Raw genomic sequence first — 18,245 nt, 5'->3', positions numbered from 1 at the left:
TTGGCTTTGGGGTTGCCCTTTGTATCAGCACACTGACAAATCCACGTGGATCCCTGAGACTCTGCTGACTGCCCAAAGGACCCCCGTGGGGCATCTCTTAGGCTCCGTCCTCCTCATACTCCAGCTCGTGAGGATGCTCAGAGCTAGTGCCTTACACACCTCACAACCAACCACCTGGGCCTGTCACGTACGATCCACAGAGGAAGAAACAGATTTGGGGCCAAGCCAGCATTCAAGCGCAGGTGCACCTGGCCTTGAAGTCTCTCCTCTTTCCTGCACCCTTAAGCAATCCGATCAATATTCCCCGGGGGGAGTCCTGAAGCCTGTTGGATTCTGCATCACCAAGACCAGACAAGCGCTTCTCCCAGGCGCACAGAGATTTCCAGAATTGAGTAGTGGCTGCCGGCGACCTGCCTGAGTGGGGAAGGGCGCTGTCGGCCCCATTTTCTGACCTCTCAGCACCCATCAGCTCTCAGATCTTGTTGGCCTTTTTCTTTTCTTTTCAAGAAGATTTTCCCCTTTTCCCCCAGCTTTACTGAGATATAATTGACACACAACATTTTGTAAGTTTAAGATATACAACGTAACGATGTGATACACCTATGAACTGAGAAATGATGACCACAACAGGTATAGTTAACAAATGTATCACTGTACAGGGTTCTGGGTGTGTGTGTGTGTGTGTGTGTGTGTGTGCGCGTGTGTAGAACTGTTAAGATCTACTCTCTTAGCAGCTTTCAAGTACACGATACAGAGTTATTCACTGTAGTCCACATACTGTGTATTACAGCCCCAGAAACTTACCCAGCTTAGAAGTGGACCACCCTCCCTGACCCTCCGCCCCCTTGCTCTCAGTTATTTTTCTATGTGGCTCTTTGCCACCACGAGAAAAGGAAGGAATCCCTATCCTAGGGTCGTGTAACTAGGCTCCTGCCCAGCCATCTCCCCTCGTTAGCAGGTACCCAGGGTGAGAAATCCCATTTTCGGTTTCTTTCGCCACCAGGGGGACCCCGGCTACAAGAACAATGATTTGCAGAAGCGACCTCAGTAAAAATATTCAAATCACCAGCCGACACTCAAAACGACGTCTGAAACAAGAAACTGTCCCGCTGCCTCCTTAACCCCCTACATCTAGTTGGTCTCTAAGACGTGTGAACCCCTCCCTCTCCTTGCCGTCCCTGTGGCCGCAGCCCCGACTGCAGCCCTTCCCAGTCTCAGTCCCGGATTACCGCAAAGGCTCCCTTAAAGGGCCACCCTGCCTCCACCCTCCCCCCACCCCCCAGCCCACCTTCCATCCTGAAGAGGGATGCCCACAGGAGCTGGTCATTGCATCCCTCTGGTTTATACGTTACTTGGTTTCCCACCGAGAAGATGAAGTGCCTTCTCCCAAATTCTCATCCTGCCTCTTCACAATCTGGTCAACGTCACAGTGGCTTGTCTGGCCCAAGACATTCTAATTCATCCTGGAACTGTAATGTGATCTTGAGTGAGTTATTTCACATGTGTGATTTTCAACTTCCACGTCAATAAAACAGAGACAGTAATTCAGTGAGATAAACTGTGGAAAACTTCCAGCAAGGTTTCTGACCATATGATCGAATTTCCATCCATGTGGGTGACAAGTACACTTTTTACACTGGGAATAGTGGTGAGTTATATGCTGCTGTGTAGCAATCTATGCTAAGAAATATTAACTACTGTTATCCCCCCAGATCAAGAGCTATCTCCCATGTTCTTTTCTAGTGAGGAAACATTTTTATGGGAGTATAACATATATCTTCATTGGGGTTTCCCCAGATGTAGGCCCTGAAGTGAGAATTTGAGTGCGAGTGGTTTATCTGGGAGATGCCCGCCCCCCTCCAAGATCATGGCAGAGAGTAGGGAAGTGAAACAGGGAAGGGAACCAATACAGGGCCTCTGATAAAGCAAGTACCAGCGTGGGCAAGGGGAGACCAAGCCCACCGACACCTCTGCAATGGTCTACAACACATACCGACAGGAAGGAGGTTGGGATATTTAAACACCACCACAGTCAGTCTTGGCTTACGGCTGCTCCTGGGGGGTGTTTATTCCTGACACCTCTGGGCGGCTGCTCTTACAGACGGAGCTGTTCTAGAGCCCAGAGAACTGAGGCCCTAGAGCAAGATTCAGGGGCCAGCTTAAGGAGGTCAGGTCAGCAGGCACTGAAATCCTGGGGCCTGAAGAACTGTGGGCAGACGCTGCCTGAGAACCCAGACCTTCCCATCTTCACCAACACCTGGCACGTTGGTTTCTTTTTCTTTTCCTTTTTCCGTTCTGTGGTTGTAGAGTGAGATCACATGTCTGTTAGCCTTTTTGGAGATCTTCTTTGAGAAGGACCTGTTCAAGTCTGTTGACCGTGTTTTAACGTGGGTTGTCTGACTTTGTTTTTTCTTTTCTTTTCTTTTTCTTTTCTTTTTTTTTTTTTACAGATTTTGAAGAGTTTTTGGTATATCTAGGTATAGTGCTTCGTTGGTTTTTTGTAAATATCTTACTCCAGTCAGTTTCTGGCCTTTTCTCTCTCCTTGATGAAGAGCTGTTCTTTCCGATTAGTGTTTTCCGTGTCCTATTTAGGAAATCTTTGCCCACACCGAAGTCAAGAAGGTAGTATTCTAAGTCATCTTTGGAAGCTTTGTTGTTGAATCTTCTGCATTGTGGTATATATTCCCTGGAATAGTTTTTGTTTACAATGTAAAATGGGGCTGTTTTTTTCATATTTATATTCGACTGGTCAATCATCATTTACTTAAAAAAAAAATCAGTTTTCCCACTGCAGGGAAGTAGCACCCTTGTCATAAGTTGAGGGGCCTTATATGCATGGTCTATTTATGAATCCTCAAGTTTCTAACCCTCTGACTAATAAGTCTTAGCCATACAGAAAGTAAACTGATAGACAAACTTAACCTAATAAGAACCAAAACCCCATAACATCAGTCTTAGTGGTGAAATGTTTCAACTTCCCTCTGGAGACTGGGAATAAAATATAACGTCTGCTACCGTCACTTCTATTCAACATTGCACAGGGGGGCCTTCCAAGAGCCATCAGGCAAGATAAAGAAATTAAAAGGTCTAAGAAACAGAAAGGAAGAAATAAAACTGTCTACTCACAGACGACATAGTTGTGTCCATAAAAAAATCCAAAGGTTATACATCTAAACTATTAAAGTTAGTAAGTACATTCAGCACAGTCCTGGATAGAAAGTAAATATAAGACAATCAAGTGTCTGCATGCCAGCAACAAAAAACTGGAAAATGAAATGCTAAACTTATTCCATTTGATCACCACAAAAAGTATCAAATAATTAGGAATAACTGTCACAACAGATGCACAAGGCCTTTATACAGAAAACTACGAAACATCATAAGAGGAACTTCTCAAACTACAAAGGAAAGCTAGCATGTTCAAGGATAAGAAGACAATATGGTGAAGGTACCCGGTCTCAAGCAGGTGTTTACATTTCATGCAAAACCAATCACATCCCAGCAGGTTTATTTGTGGAAATTGATGAGCTGATTCTGAAATGTACATGGAAATGAAAGGGCCAAGAAGAGCCAAGAAAAAGTTGAAGAAGAAAAAAAACAAGCATCAAACACTATAAAAGTGCCAGGTACCCAAACATCGCAAAAATGCAATTATTAGTGTAGTGTGCTGTTGGCATAAGGATAGACTGATGCTCTAGAAAGAGAAGCCCGGGTATTGGTATTTTTTAAAAGCTCCTAAAAGGTTCTGATGGGCAGCCAGAAAGAGAATCACTTTTCTAGTTCCAGTTTTTACCTACTTTCCCTACCCTACTCTTCCCTCCTACTGTAGTTGGAATTGCTCCTCTGCTTGTATTCCTATAGCATTTTGTTCCCTCCTTTGTACTTAGAACATTGTATTATGCATGGTTAGTCTCCCCTTATAGATGTTAACTATCTGAGGGCAGGAAGTTTTTCTTGTATTTCTGTATGGCCTGCCTAATATCTACCACGTAGATGTTCGTAAATAAGTATTCATTAAATGGGCTCAATTACTGATGCGATCCCCTCCAGGAACCCCAAGCCGTGCTGCATAAAACTTAGCACATCTTTTGGTCTCAGAACCACGTTCACAGCCTCCCCAAAGTCCAAAAGTGAAAGGTTTACATCACTTTTCTGAGTTGCTCTCTGGGGTGTCCTTATAGTTTAACTTCCATAAGAAAGGGCTTAAAAATAACATCAAACAGGAAAATACAGATAAAAAGACACCTGTCAGGCTAAACTGATAACAGTAAAACAGTCACAGTACTTTAAAAAGTGAATGGGTGGAATTCTTGGCATGTGCCCACATCTGACTATTTATGGTACCATATGTTACGTGCCAGGGCTTTAGCTTCTCAGCTCATAAAATCCTGCTGGTCCACAAAGATGCCAGATGGATGGCCACAAGGTTGTTATTTTTAAATCATTCCGGTTTGGTATTGATTTAGGACCTAAAATGAGGAAACAGAGTTTAATTGAAAGGCGTGAAATTCGACTCTGGTTCTGATAAATGAAGCCCCACTACAAAATCCTGGACTTGTGGTCATGCTTAGACAGTCACACTATCCCTGATCAGCCCCTTCGTTTCTGGACAGTCCCAAGTATTAGAAAGCTCTAAGACTTTTAAGTTTCATCCATTTTGGTCAAGACAGATTCCAGATCCTTGAACAATGCTGGTCTGATCTTTACTCCTTACTTCCAGTTACATGGCCCAACTTCCTAACACTGCTCTTCAGATAACTTCATTGGGACCTACCTCAGCCTCCTGGACACAGATTCTTAACACACTCCAGATGGTCCTAGAGGGTGGCGTGATGCCCCAAAGGGAACACAGTATTCTAGGTGTGTTTAACCAAAGAACAGAATGAGTTTCTAGCACCCCTTTGTTATGAGCAGTATATACCTGTTGAATTAGCTTGAGTTGATTGCTTTTCTGCCTTAACTTCACATACTTGGCCTCTTAATGAGCTTTCAGTATTAAAAAAACCACTCTTGCTTTGCTACACAGATACGTCTCTGTAGTCGTCTACCTGCACAGTTCACCTTTATTTTTTTTTTTGCGTTACGCGGGCCTCTCACTGTTGTGGCCTCTCTCCCGTTGCGGAGCACAGGCTCCGGACGCGCAGGCTCAGCAGCCATGGCTCACGGGCCCAGCCGCTCCGCGGCACGTGGGATCTTCGCGGACCGGGGCACGAACCCGTGTCCCCTGCGTCGGCAGGCAGACTCTCAACCACTGCACCACCAGGGAAGCCCCAGTTCACCTTTTATACTTGGGTAGCCATCCATTGGTTTCTATTAAATTCTCCCTCACGAGATTTACCCCAGCCTGGATTTCGACTCTTTGATCCAGCTTATTACCAGGTGAACTAGTTTTACTCCAGCCGTGAGTTAGGGCAAAGCAACGTGCACTCAGTCCCTCATCTAAGCTGTTGATCCCAATGAACAAGGCCCAGAACCGAGCCCTCCATCCTATGATAGAGGAGACATTGGCCCATCGGGTGCAGTTACTCAACCAGATACAAACTCACCTAATGGTGAATTATCTTCTAGCCCATATTTCTCCAGCTTACCCATAGGAAAACAAAGGGGGATTTTTAATCATCTTGCTGAAAACCAGATGCACAATGTCTACATCATACCCTATACTCTGAAAATACACAATAGGAGACATGAGCATTGTACCCTGAGAAATTCTGATCTTCAGTGCAACTTGACAATTCAAAGATGAGGGAGGTTAACTCCCGGGACGGGAGTACAATTACACCCCTGCAAAGAAGCTACATTTTCAGCAGTGTTGCCTTCGCATTCTGTTTCTGTGTGTCTAATGCAGCTGAAGTCACTTCGTCATCACGTCCTTTTAACTTTTGCCATATCTGGGTACCTTAGCCATATCCCTGGGGGTTACCATTTTACCTAACGGGCCGCACTGCCACCCTCTGGTCACTAGTAAAAAGATTTCATCACGATCTATCTCAGGCTCTAACATATGGACAGAGACTTCCTGAACTGAAGGCCTGTCAAGATGGAGACTGTCAAACTTTAAAGGATCTGGCTAATCGGAACTATACACATTTGAAATTAGTATTTGCTAAGGAGGACACTTCTTCCCTGCTGAGCATGTGTGGGTCTAGAGCAGGACTGCTAGTTGGCTCGGCTAAGAAGGGGGTGAGGGCCTTCCCTGGCGGTCCAGTGGTTAAGACTCCACGCTTCCAATGCAAGGGGTGAGGGTTCGATCCCTGGTCAGGGAATTGAGATCTCACATGCTGTGCAGCATGGCCAAAAAATTTCAAAAAGAAGAAGAAGAAGATGACGGGGGTGAGACAGGCTGAGGCTGAGAGCACAGGGGCTAGACCCTGAGGGACCTGGGATTTGAGTTCTGGCTCCGCGGTGGTCCTAGCTCTGGGATCTTGGGAAATTTCCTTACTCTGTGCTTCTGTTTCCTCATTTATCAAATGGCGATAATAACAGTATCTATCTTAAAAGATTATCGTGATGATGAAATAAAAGCTAAATGCACCTAGGACACGGAACTTAATAAGAGTTCAATGAGTGTCAGCTATTAGGTGCTCGAAAAACTTCTCCTGATTTGACTTTAGCTCTCCTAGTAAGTTTACATACAGGAAACGATAGGCTGTCTAGTCGTCTTCCTATACTATTCTAGCTATTTAACTGTCGCTAAATATTAGAATGTAAATTCCACAAGAGCAGGGATTTTTCTCTGCTTTCTTTCATGCAGTATCCTCAGTACCTAAAACACTGCTTGGCACGTAGTAGGTGCTGAATTAGCATTTGTTAAATAAACAGGTGAACCTGGCTTCCTGTTTGTCCACATTCCCTCTCTCTTCAGGTTGCTTATGTGGATGAAGTAGATAAAATGAGAAAATCTGGGTAGAACATTTAACACAACGAGGCACATAAATACACACTCGATAAATAGCAGCTATTATTATGTTGACGTGACTGATGGCAGGTTCACTGAGGGGAGATGAACAGCTATGGACAGATGGAAACAAGATATGGAACAGATGGGTTTTCTCTACTCTTGGAGTTTTCAGTCTAGTGGGGAAGCAGACAGATTTTTAAATTGAATACATTAAGTGTACAGGATAATATGGGAACGGGACACTGCGCTCTACCCAGGTCAGAGAGGTATGCAAGGCTGCTCTGACACAGTACCTTTTAAATGGAGACCTAAAAGATGAGTAGGATTTAGGCAAGTGAAGAAAAGAATCTGAACAAGAATGGATATATGTATTGGGTTGGCCAAAAAGTTCGTTCAGTTTTACGTAAAAATAAAAGACACATTTTTCTTTTCCCCCAAGAACTTTATTGAACAACGTATTCATTAACCAAATGAATTTTCTTTTATGTAATGCTGGCAGGAGTTTGGTTAATTTTTATTTATTTACTTATTTATTTTGCCTGCGCCGGGTCTTCATTGCAGCATGTGGGACCTTTAGTTGCGGCATGCGGACTCCTTAGTCGAGGCATGCAGGATCTAGTTCCCCAACCAGGGATCGAACCCGGGCCCCCTGCATTGGGAGCTCGAGGTCTTACCCACGGGACCACCAGGGAAGTCCCCCAAATGAACTTTTTGGCCAAACCCATATATGTATAACTGAATGACTTTGCTGTACACCTGAAACTAACACAACATTGTAATCAACTATACCCCAATACAAAATAAAAATTAAGTTAAAAAAAAATCCCAGATATAGGGGTCGGCTTGTGCAAATGCCCTCGGGTAGGGAAGAGCTTGGTTTTCTTGGAAGAACGGAGAAGCCAGTTGAAGCGTCTGCGTGTGAGGGGAAATGATGAATTCTAAGGCCGGGGCAGGGCTGCCTATACAAGACCTCGGGACCATGCTAAGAATTTAGCGAAGAGGCTGGGAAGTCTTTGAATGGTGTGAAGAGCAGAGATTTAACAAATCACAACCGATTCTGTAATGATCCTGGCCACTCTGAGAATTGAGGGTATACTCACGCCCATCGCCTGCCTGTAGCCCAGAAAACCAGCAATGGAGCAGCAGGCAGGGCTGCGGGGCTGCCAGCACTGTCTCAGCGCACACACCGAGGGCTCTGTCCGTCGGGGCATCAGAAGCATTATTTCTGATCGGCCAAATTATCCACTGATGCAGGAAGACCAATTTTCTCCTCCTGTGAGGAACTGTACCTGTCCAAAGAAAAAATGGAAAAGGATAGGCAATCACACTGCTTTGTCCCTTTTATGCCTGTCAAGGTGTTACTCGCATTCTCCCAGATGCCAACGGCAAAAATAGGCAGGAAAAACACCACCTGATGTGTCTTTCTTCCAGAACTCAAAGGCCACTCACATATCCACCTGGTTCTTCTCCACGACCCTAGGAGGTGGGAAGGCGGCTATTTTTGTCCCTTATCTCATCCCTCCCTCGTCTTCCCACTCCATTAGTCTTGCAGATGGAAAACCGAAATCACTAGCAAACGAAGGGACCATCAGAGATTCTTGTCAGAGATAAAACTAGGATTAAAACCTAGTCCCATAATTCCAAGCCTTCCTTCTCTCGTATCCATACTAGAAACAAAAGGACATGAAGGCGATGTCTCTCACAAATGCATTTGCTGTCAATGTGAGTTACACAGAAATGAACAGTCAGCAGGAGGGAGTAACTCACCTCTCCCCACTTTACAGAGAAGCTATCTTGAGGTCCAGCCTATACCCAATTGCTTCCGGGGCATCTAAACCTGGCTGTCCCCTAAACACCTATGACTCGTTATACCTGAAACAGAGATCATCCTTCCCGCCCCCAATCCTACTCCTCTCTGCATTTCTCACCTCAACACCGCTTTTCCTCTAGTTCTCCACTTCCTCCACCTTAATCCCCACGTCCCATCAGTCAGAACGCCCTGTGCATTCACCTCCTGAAAAAGCTTTCCAACCATGTCTCATGTCACCCCCACCTCTTCCCTATTGCTGTCAAATCTGGACCCCTGCAGTAGCCTCCAGCTGTGCCTCCGGCTGTATCCCGAGTCCCCCACTCCCACCCCATTCTCCTCTCTGCCACTAACATGAGGCACCCAAGATCCTTAACTCCACTGTTCTAAATCCTCCAACAACCATCCCGCACACTTGCCTGAAAAGTCAAGCCTTAGCGTCGCACCCCAGTGTCTTCATGATGTGGGGTTCATCTTTCACCCTCTGGAATCTTCCCCCTTGCTTCTTGGGCTTGGGCCACGCCAAGTGACCTGCGGGTCCCCAGCACATGATGGACGGAGCCCTCCATCACCTCTGACGCATCTCCTACTACTCTCCCTCACCCTGGCCTCCTCATGTTTCTGTAATCCACACACTGCATCCCTGCTTAGGGCCTCTGCACTGGCCGTTGCCCCGTCTGGCACCTCTTCCTCCAGATACTCGCATGGCCAATTCCCTTACCTTCTTCAAACATCACCTACTCAAATGTCACCTTCCCAGTGAGGTTTACCCTTGCCTCCCTATTTAAGTTTGCACACCAGCCCTTCCCTTGGCACTCCAGTTTCTCCGAACTGCTTTGATTTGCTCCGTGTCACCTTTGAACAGGCCACGGAAACAATTACACTCATGGTTTATGGTCTGTGCCCTACTGCTCTACCCCCAACCCCACCTCTAGAATGTAAGCTCCAGGAGGGCAGGAATTTTTATATTATTAAGGTTATTGATACATCCCAACCACCTAAAACAGTGCCTGACAGATAGTAAGCACCCTGTAGACTCTTGCTGAATAAATTGAATGCATAAATATACCTGTTAGTTCACATCTCTCTGTTCACACATTCTTCTTTATTCATCCTATTCCCCTGCAGCTACAATCTCATTGACACCTTCTGCTTCAAACATGTCTTGTTTACCTATTGGTCTCCCCCACTTCTTGGGCCAGGGGAGGCATCTTAGGTTATCTTTCTATGCCTACTTCCTAACACACACCGGAAAATAAAAAAGCGCTTAATAAATATTTGTTGAACTCAGATGCCCTGGATCATGTTGTATTTCAGGCAACACATACAAACTCGGACCATAACTATACGGAAGAGCTCATTCCCGAACTAATTACTTTGTTTCCATAAACCTTTTGCTTAAACCAGGAGGTACTGATGTATCCGTTCGGATAACTGGTCGAGGCAGGTGCCAATTTTTGCAAATTCTATTTCGCCAGTATTTCAGAAAATGCAATTTGGTCTTGAATAGCTGGTCTCAGACCAGATGGTTAGTACGTTCTGATTTTTAGAATTGGGGGTGCTCCCTGACTGAAAATAAATTAAGAGGAGAGCAGGCGTGGAATAGCTATTACTTCGTTAGTTACTGCACGTAGGACATTGTGCCAGCGATTTTACATATATTAACTCATTTTATCCACAGCAAACTCATGAAGCAGATATTATTATCTATATTTCACAAGTGAGGAAGCTGAGGTTCAGAGAATTAAGTAATCAACCAGGGTCATGTAACAGATGAGTGGTGTGACAGGAATGTGACCAAATTTCCTGTGGAATAAAGCCCTGGCCCCCTGCACCCTGCCGCCGTGTGGGTGTTTATTCTCAGGGTCATCTTCTTGTACGTTATGAACTCACCCACCTATTTTATTGTCTCTGCATCTTTTTTTTTTTTTTTTCTTTTTTTGTGGTACCGGGGCCTCTCACTATTGTGGCCTCTCCCATTGCGGAGCACAGGCTCCGGACGCGCAGGCTCAGCGGCCATGGCTCACGGGCCCAGCCGCTCCGTGGCATGTGGGATCCTCCCAGACCGGGGCACGAACCCACATCCCCTGCATGGGCAGGCGGACTCTCAACCACTGTGCCACCAGGGAAGCCCTCTGCATCTTTAACGTCTGATTCTTTTACTACCCTGAACACAGTGGGTAATGTTTTCTACAACATACCTGTTCGTTTAAAATTTGGACCCTACAGAAGTACAGAATCTAATAAAATTTAGTGCTGGCCTGTGAATACCTTGGAGTGTCACACCAGCTTGCTTTGAAGAGGTGTCCCTCTCCAGGACCTACTTGAAAAGTCCCACCCAGCCTTCACCCCGGGGACCGATTGGAACTTAGCCTGACCTGTTTGGTTATGAAGGGCAGTGCCATAATGCTGAATCTGAAGGTTTTCATTTCCTGCTCAAGGATGTCTAACTTTCTTAGGCAAAAACAAAACAGAAAAAAACAAGGGAGGAAGTGGTCAGGGAAGGCGAGAGGATGCAGGAGATACAGTTTGCGGCATTACTCTGTGAACACCCAAGGCACAGGCTCTGCCCTCCCTCTGGACTGAACAGAGAAGAGTCCAGGTAAAAGTGCCCTTTCAGGAGGGTTGTTAGGGAACAGCAGACTTGCCAGAGGGCTCAGAACTCTATCCCAGAGGAGAAAACTCTATTTGGTTCTGTGCCAGCATATCTTGTCATGACGGAGGAGACTAAAGGAGAAAAGGGCTGTCACAGTGTGTAGATGTCCATCCCAGTCTCCCAATTCATCCCTCCCCTCGCTTACCCCTGGGTAACCATAAGTTTGTTTTCTACATCTGTAACTCTATTTCTGTTTTGTAAATAAGTTCATTTGTACCCTTTTTTTAGATTCCACATATAAGCGATATCATGTGATGTCTTTCTCTGTCTGACTTACTTAGTATGACAATCTCTAGGTCCATCCATGTTGCTGCAAATGGCATTATTTTGTCCTTTTTTTTCTTTGCGGTATGCGGGCCTCTCACTATTGTGGCCTCTCCCGTTGCGGAGCACAGGCTCCAGACGCGCAGGCTCAGTGGCCATGGCTCACGCGCCCAGCCGCTCCGCGGCATGTGGGATCCTCCCGGACCGGGGCATGAACCCGCGTCCCCTGCATCAGCAGGCGGACTCTCAACCACTGCGCCACCAGGGAAGTCCTATTTTGTCCTTTTTATGGCTGAGTAATATTCCACTGTATACACACTACTATATATAAAATAGATAACTAATAAGAACCTACTTGCATTGCACAGAGAACTCTACTCAACACTCTATAATGGCCCATATGGGAAAAGAATCTAAAAAAGAGTGGATACATGTATAACTGAATCACTTTGCTGTACACCTGAAACTAACACAACATTGTAAATCAACTAGACTCCAAGAAAAATTTTTTAAAAAGGGCTGGTGTAGGACAAGAGGCCACATTTACCAACGACGATGCGCCAGCCAGGAGAAGCATCAGTAACGATGTTTAGCGATCCAGAAGCTGAGCTGAGGGGAAATATAATGATGGCAATGTACGTAGCTCCCAAGGTCAGAGTGGAAAACGCATGTTTTGGGGACACTAAAGGTGCTTCCAGAAGGTTCCCCTTTAGGACCTGCTGGACACGCCAAAGACATGGAAGCTCGGTCCACAACCAGAGAGCCATCATCTATTAGTCCCCAAAATATGGTTGATAGTGTCTATTTGATGCCCTGTCATTCGTCACCAGTGAACTTTGGAAAAAAATGTTCATTCAATTTTACGGCTGGGAGAGGCTTCAGAGATGGATGTTATCCACCCCCTCGTTTTACTGATGAAGTTTCTCAGACACAGATAGATGTGGGGAATTCTACTTTTCAACGTTTATGAGAACATGAAGTATAGTTACAGAAACATACTCCGGATGGTTCAGGGTCGTGCTGAACCTGTTCATCCCACCCGACTGTCCCCACGAGCATACCTGGATCTGCCGGAGCGTGTATTCCAGCTGGAGATTTGGAAAAGCATGATCACCTTATGGCTTGGAAAATTACATTTGGAAAAATTAAATGTTCAGAAAATCTGGTTTGGCTTTTGCATCCACGCTGAGGCGCACACATTGAGAAGGGAAGAGAATTAAAACATGCTCTACTCTTTTTTTTCCTCATTTTTTAGTTTTTACGGAAATATGTGTTTGGGGAGAGAAACTGCGAGTCTATGGGGGGTCCCGGCTTGAGCTACTGACAAAAGTGACAATAGGAAGAAATCTAGATAGTTAAGAAGAAAAAGAAGTACATGGATGTGGAACAGAGTGAATTTTAGAATTTAGCAGGTCACATAGAATTATCACGAATGTAACAGCTTAAGGATGCTCTTTGAAAAGCTGATGGAAATATATTAGGCCTGTGTAGCTAAATTGGTAGAAAGTGGGGCAGGAGACGGAGTGGGAGGGATGCTGGGGAGGAGGGGAGTGGGAGGGCCAAGGAGCTGCTGCCTAGGGAGGCGCAGGGGCGTCTGTGGGATGGGATCTGTGACCTCAGCATTAACATCAGCCCCAGGAGGGAAGGGGCGGGTGAGCTCAGCGCACAGCCTCCTTCTCCAGAATCTGCTGCCTCGACCGTGAAAGGAGAGCTCCTGCCAGCTGCCCTGGGGTCCAACGGCAGCCAGTGAAGCAGGGGATGAGGAAAATGGGCAGGAGAAGTCAGCAGCCCTCTCGTGTGTACGGAAAGTGAAATCCACAATAAACTTGGGAGACTTGGAAGAGAGCAGAGGAGAGGAGGGAGCCTATGTATTAGATGTAGCTCTGAGTTTACACTGAAAGTGGAAACATGCAAACGAGGCTTGGGGCCGCCTTCCTCCTTCCTTATTCTTCCTTCCTTCACAGGCACCCAACTATGCAAACATCCGGGTCCGAAAGCACGTTAAATATTGGTTAGCAGCCAGTGTAACCCAGAGATGCTGACATGGGATGCCTAAAAGCTGAGTCTAACGCTCCTCAGTTAAAGAAAATAAGCAGACCCTCTAAATGTTTCCCAAGCTAAATAATAAAACACAACTTGTTCCTAAAATTTCAGCAGTGATCTGGGGATGTTTTTACATGTTATTGGCCCTTTTTTTTTTTTTTAAATGCATAGACACTATAAGAGACAAATGCATTTATTGCTACTTAAGGAAAGATCCCTTTCTCGTAGCACTGGCTTCCTTCTCCCGGCTTGCACAATACAAAGCAGTGTGTATTAATAGAGGCTATTCACATAATGGGCTTACTCACCACTTAAACTCTGTGCCCTGCTAGCACCTTCATTCACAGAGCCCTTCTCTTTATCACACACTGAGCTAACACTGCCTCCCTCCACTTTACAAAAGGCAGGAAGAATTGCATCCCAGGAAGAGCAGCGATGCCAATAAAGGGGTCGGGAAGAGGCAGAAGCTCAGATTTGAGCCTGTGCTTGGAGATTCTGCCTGCGCACTGTGTACCCCCAGTCCCGAGTTCATCCTGGTTCCTGGTCCTCTGGTATTTGCCTTTCCCAGTACAAGGGTAGGGAAGATGATGACTCTTCTGGTCCTCTGGGGTGTGTGCAAGGCTGCGGTGGTGTCTACTGCGGACTAAATTACCATTTCTGTATGCATCCCTCTCCCCAGACAGCTAGATTAGTAGCTACTTGACAAGCAACCTCATGTACTTTTCATCTTCAAAACCCGAGCGTGTAACAAAATGCTTACCACAGAGCAGGCAATGAATGGATTATATTTTTTTAAAGTCCATGAATGAATGAATTCTTTGTTTCTGGCTGAATCTGCTTGGAGGGCCCACGTTGCGCCCACGTTCCTAGGAAACCACATTCCGTGTGGCAACCCCACCTCCTGTTGTTTGATTTGGGAGGTGGTCTATTTTTTTTCACACTCTGGGTAGATACTGAAGTATCAGCAGGGTTATTTTACTTTCTTTTTATATTTTGGGTTCCAAGCATTCCCCATGCATGATATCAGTCTTTTCTTTTCTTTCCGATCCCTGCAGGACAGAACATTATTCCATCCTGTGAGTAACAGCTGCATGGATTGCAACCCAGCAGAGAAGAAGATTTTCATGGCCAGATGTGACCCTCTCTCCGAGACTCAGCAGTGGATTTTTGAACATATTAATATGACTGTTTTAGAAAAATTTAACTACCATGCCAGCTCCTAGAAAGAAAAAAAGGAAGGAAGAAACAGTGATTACCTACAGGTTATAAAAACTAAATTTTAGCCAGTCTCTGGGTCAAAGGAGTCAGGAATAACATTTCCTTGATCCAGGAAGTCTGGTTTAAAGATATGTAGATGCCACGTCAAAGTAGGTTGTCCCGAAGAACTTCCTGCACCTGAGGAACTTGGCTAAGAACCTCACCAGCTGCTTCTGAGAACTTGAGCAGTCCCCTTGCTGGCCAAGGGCAAAGATGATTTAGGGACTTTTGCAAACAACCGCTGAGTTAATGAATCCTAGCATTTCTCAGGTCAAATCCTGCAGTAGTGAGTAGCTATGAATGGATCCTCTTAAGCGGGGGGGTGGGGTGCAGGTGAAGGGCATGACCGCTCCGACGACCTGTCGCAGGCTTAGAACGGGCCGTTCTGCGACTCGAATGGTTAAACGTGCTGCAGGTGATTCTAGAGTGCTCAGACCATTCTGTGTTCTTGTTTTATTTTGCAATGAGGGTGTGCTATCTAAGACTTCAATTACATCATGAAATGGACTTGGAGTGTCTCCATGCCTTCATTGACGTCTGCCATTCTCCTTTCACAGCGGAGGTAACTTAACTGGTCCTAAAAGTTCACGCTCCATAAATTAGCCGACGTTCTAATTCAGTGCCCTTGTATGAATCCAGCTGAAAAGCAAACACGAGAAACCATGCTACCAAGTTACTCCAAAGAGAAAGGTTTCACAGAAGCAGCAAAACCGTGTAAGGTTTAAGGAGAGGAATTTCCCTAGGAAATCTATTTTTACTTTTCTATTATTTTTAGAATTTTAAAAGTCTGATGCTTGTCCAGTCATAGTTTTATTAAGGAAGGACATGGAGTGAGGTTGATGTAATTTGTTTAGGAGATTCTTAAATGCAAATAAATCTACACTCCAAGTGACGTGAAAATGGCTTAGTACACTTCAGTTATGCTTGGTCAGTGCCGGGGACATAGAACTGGTTGGGTTTTGCTCTCGGCTGGGGTTTTATGTTTATTTGTTTTATGTCGTAGGTATTAAGGATGCTTTAGTTTTCCTTGGAAGCACATTGAAGGAATTTCCATTAATAAAGTGCTTCTGACCCCATTTTCTATTAATGGGACAAGATTTCAGGGATGATTAAAAAACTAAATGGAACATTTAATCCTTAAAAGAACTTTTTTTTTTTTTTTACTTTTCAATAACAATGGGGGTGGGGGAGGAATATACAGGGATGAGTATACAGGAATATACAGGAATGGATATATAGAGGAAAGAATGATGCCTGTTTTATATATATATTTCTCAAGTCTTTTTCAGGTAGAACAAAGTTTTTATTTTGCTTTTGTTGTTTTCTTTCAACTCGCTTTTCATATTAATAAAATATATATATATTGTCTTGGATATAAAAACATTGAATTTTAGAACTGGGAAGACACTTAGAATCCAATCCCTTTGTTTTTACAGATGAATAGCGAAAGCCCAGAGGAAAGTGGTCCTAATTCCTGGCAGGGCGGATGGGTCTTCCAACGCCTGGTGCCCAGTGCTTTTCTTCCTGTGTTGCCTCTTCCATTATCCAAGAAGGTTCTGGTTTCTACTCTGATTTAACTAGAAATGTTCAGTCCCTAGATGAGAATAATATGCCTGCCCGGGGCTGCCCACAGGAGAAGCATTCACGTTCAGAAGCTTTAACATATGAAACCTCTTTGCGTAAATGTTCATGATTTTGTTCTCTCCTTCAAATCTAATCAAAATGTCCAGTTAAACTGCCCTGCTAATAGGTGGGGAAGGGTTATTTCGTTATCTTTACGGATTTTTCAAGCATACTTTTGAAGAGCAATTCTATTTAAACTGACAGTCGCAGAGATTTTTGTGTGTGTGTAGGTCAAGCGGTCTTGAGGCTTCCACGATGCGTAGTGGAGAAAATCAATAGTGAGAAATTAACCTGTGTGCTGAACAATTCCAGAGAGTGGGTGAAGATTTATCTCAAGTGTTCAGACAGCAATCTGGTTGTAGAATGAGATGAGCCTATAAAAACCCACATTATGTCACTAAACAGTTGACTGCTGTTCACAGTTCCACCGAAGAGCCAGCCCCAGGTTTTGCACCCCAGAAAGCCCAGATTTGCAGTATGCGAGGGTGCTCTCATCCTGGGAAAACGCATCCTTTTGGTGTGACAACCAGGATCTGATCTCAGAGGGCCCTGTCTCTTACTTTGGCTAGAAGGATGTAATTTAAAAAATTAAAATTAAAAATTTTCAAGAGAAGCCTGAGACCTGAAAGCCAAAATGAAAACCTCAAACTGCCAAGTAATTGTTAGATGTGTGCAAAGTGGGAACATCCAAACAGAATCAAACAAAGCCTCAGAATCTACTCCCAGGCAGGAGGGCCTGGCACTGCAATAAATATGTCCAAGGAGGTTTCCCAGTACCACCAAACGGCGGGACTCCGCTTACTTGAAATACCGCTATGGCCGTTCTGAAAAATAGAAAATTGCATATGTTTTTGCATTTATTCGGCAAAAGGACTGAACAGTCGTCAGAGAGATTCTCTTTCCTGGAAAGAACACGATTTAGAAATGGAGCATCAGAGTTCTGACCCGCCCTTTTATCAGAATGAGAAGAAAACTAGCAGAAAGTTCATCTGGCCCTGGAAATTGCTACTTCTCCAGAATAAGAAATGGTTTTGCTAGAAGTTAGAATACAGTTAATTTTTCAAATCCTTTTTATGCATTTACTGAGAAAAGGCTGTGCTGGAAAACAGTTGTGAACTAATTGTGGGATTTATATGTGCTCCAAGGTTGGATTAATACCATGGCAATAACAATGACTGGCTTCTAGGTCTACTGCTATTTAGTTTAAAATATTAACATGATCACATGACTGTTTTGAAATGTATTCATTATAACAGAGGCCTCAGTGTATAATACAAGTTCCAGGATTATTTTGTGAATTGGTAACATAGAGCGTTATACAACAGATGTGTAACACGTAACGAAAATGGATTTACAGTCAATGAAAGAGAGCGTTAGGCCCATTCTGTTCATATTCTAGGAAAACACTTGACACGGTGTCCTTTAGGGGCAATTATATGTTTTTTTAAAAAGCAGCCAGGGGACTTCCCTGGTGGCACAGTGATTAAGACTCCGTGCTCCCAATGCAAGGGGCCCGGGTTCAATCCCTGGTCGGGGAACTAGATCCCACATGCATGCCGCAACTAAGAGTTCGCATGCCACAGCTAAGGAACCCATGAGCTGCAACTAAGACCTGGCACAACCAAATAAATAATTTTTTTTTTTTAAAAAAAGCAGCCAGAAAATAAAGGGCATATAAATATCTCTTTTGTGCT

The 18,245-nt window shown here is 44.6% G+C and overlaps 1 protein-coding gene across 1 annotated transcript in view; it reads left to right on the top strand.

The window, feature by feature from the left end:
- Window positions 1–15,130, top strand: part of GALNTL6 (polypeptide N-acetylgalactosaminyltransferase like 6) — a 1,130,106-nt gene extending 1,114,976 nt beyond the window's left edge. Inside the window, exon 12 of the mRNA XM_024750526.1 lies at window positions 14,727–15,130. Within this exon, the coding sequence (XP_024606294.1) occupies window positions 14,727–14,894 (168 nt within the window). The 3' untranslated portion in view covers window positions 14,895–15,130. The remainder of the gene's footprint in view (window positions 1–14,726) is intronic.
- The last annotated feature ends 3,115 nt before the right edge of the window (window positions 15,131–18,245 follow it).

This window comes from Neophocaena asiaeorientalis, unplaced genomic scaffold, assembly GCF_003031525.2.
Source record: "Neophocaena asiaeorientalis asiaeorientalis breed wild unplaced genomic scaffold, Neophocaena_asiaeorientalis_V1.1 scaffold180, whole genome shotgun sequence".
Taxonomy (NCBI): Eukaryota; Metazoa; Chordata; class Mammalia; order Artiodactyla; family Phocoenidae; genus Neophocaena; species Neophocaena asiaeorientalis.
The sequence above is the reverse complement of the archived record's forward strand: the minus strand, read 5'-3'. Positions and strand labels throughout refer to the sequence as shown.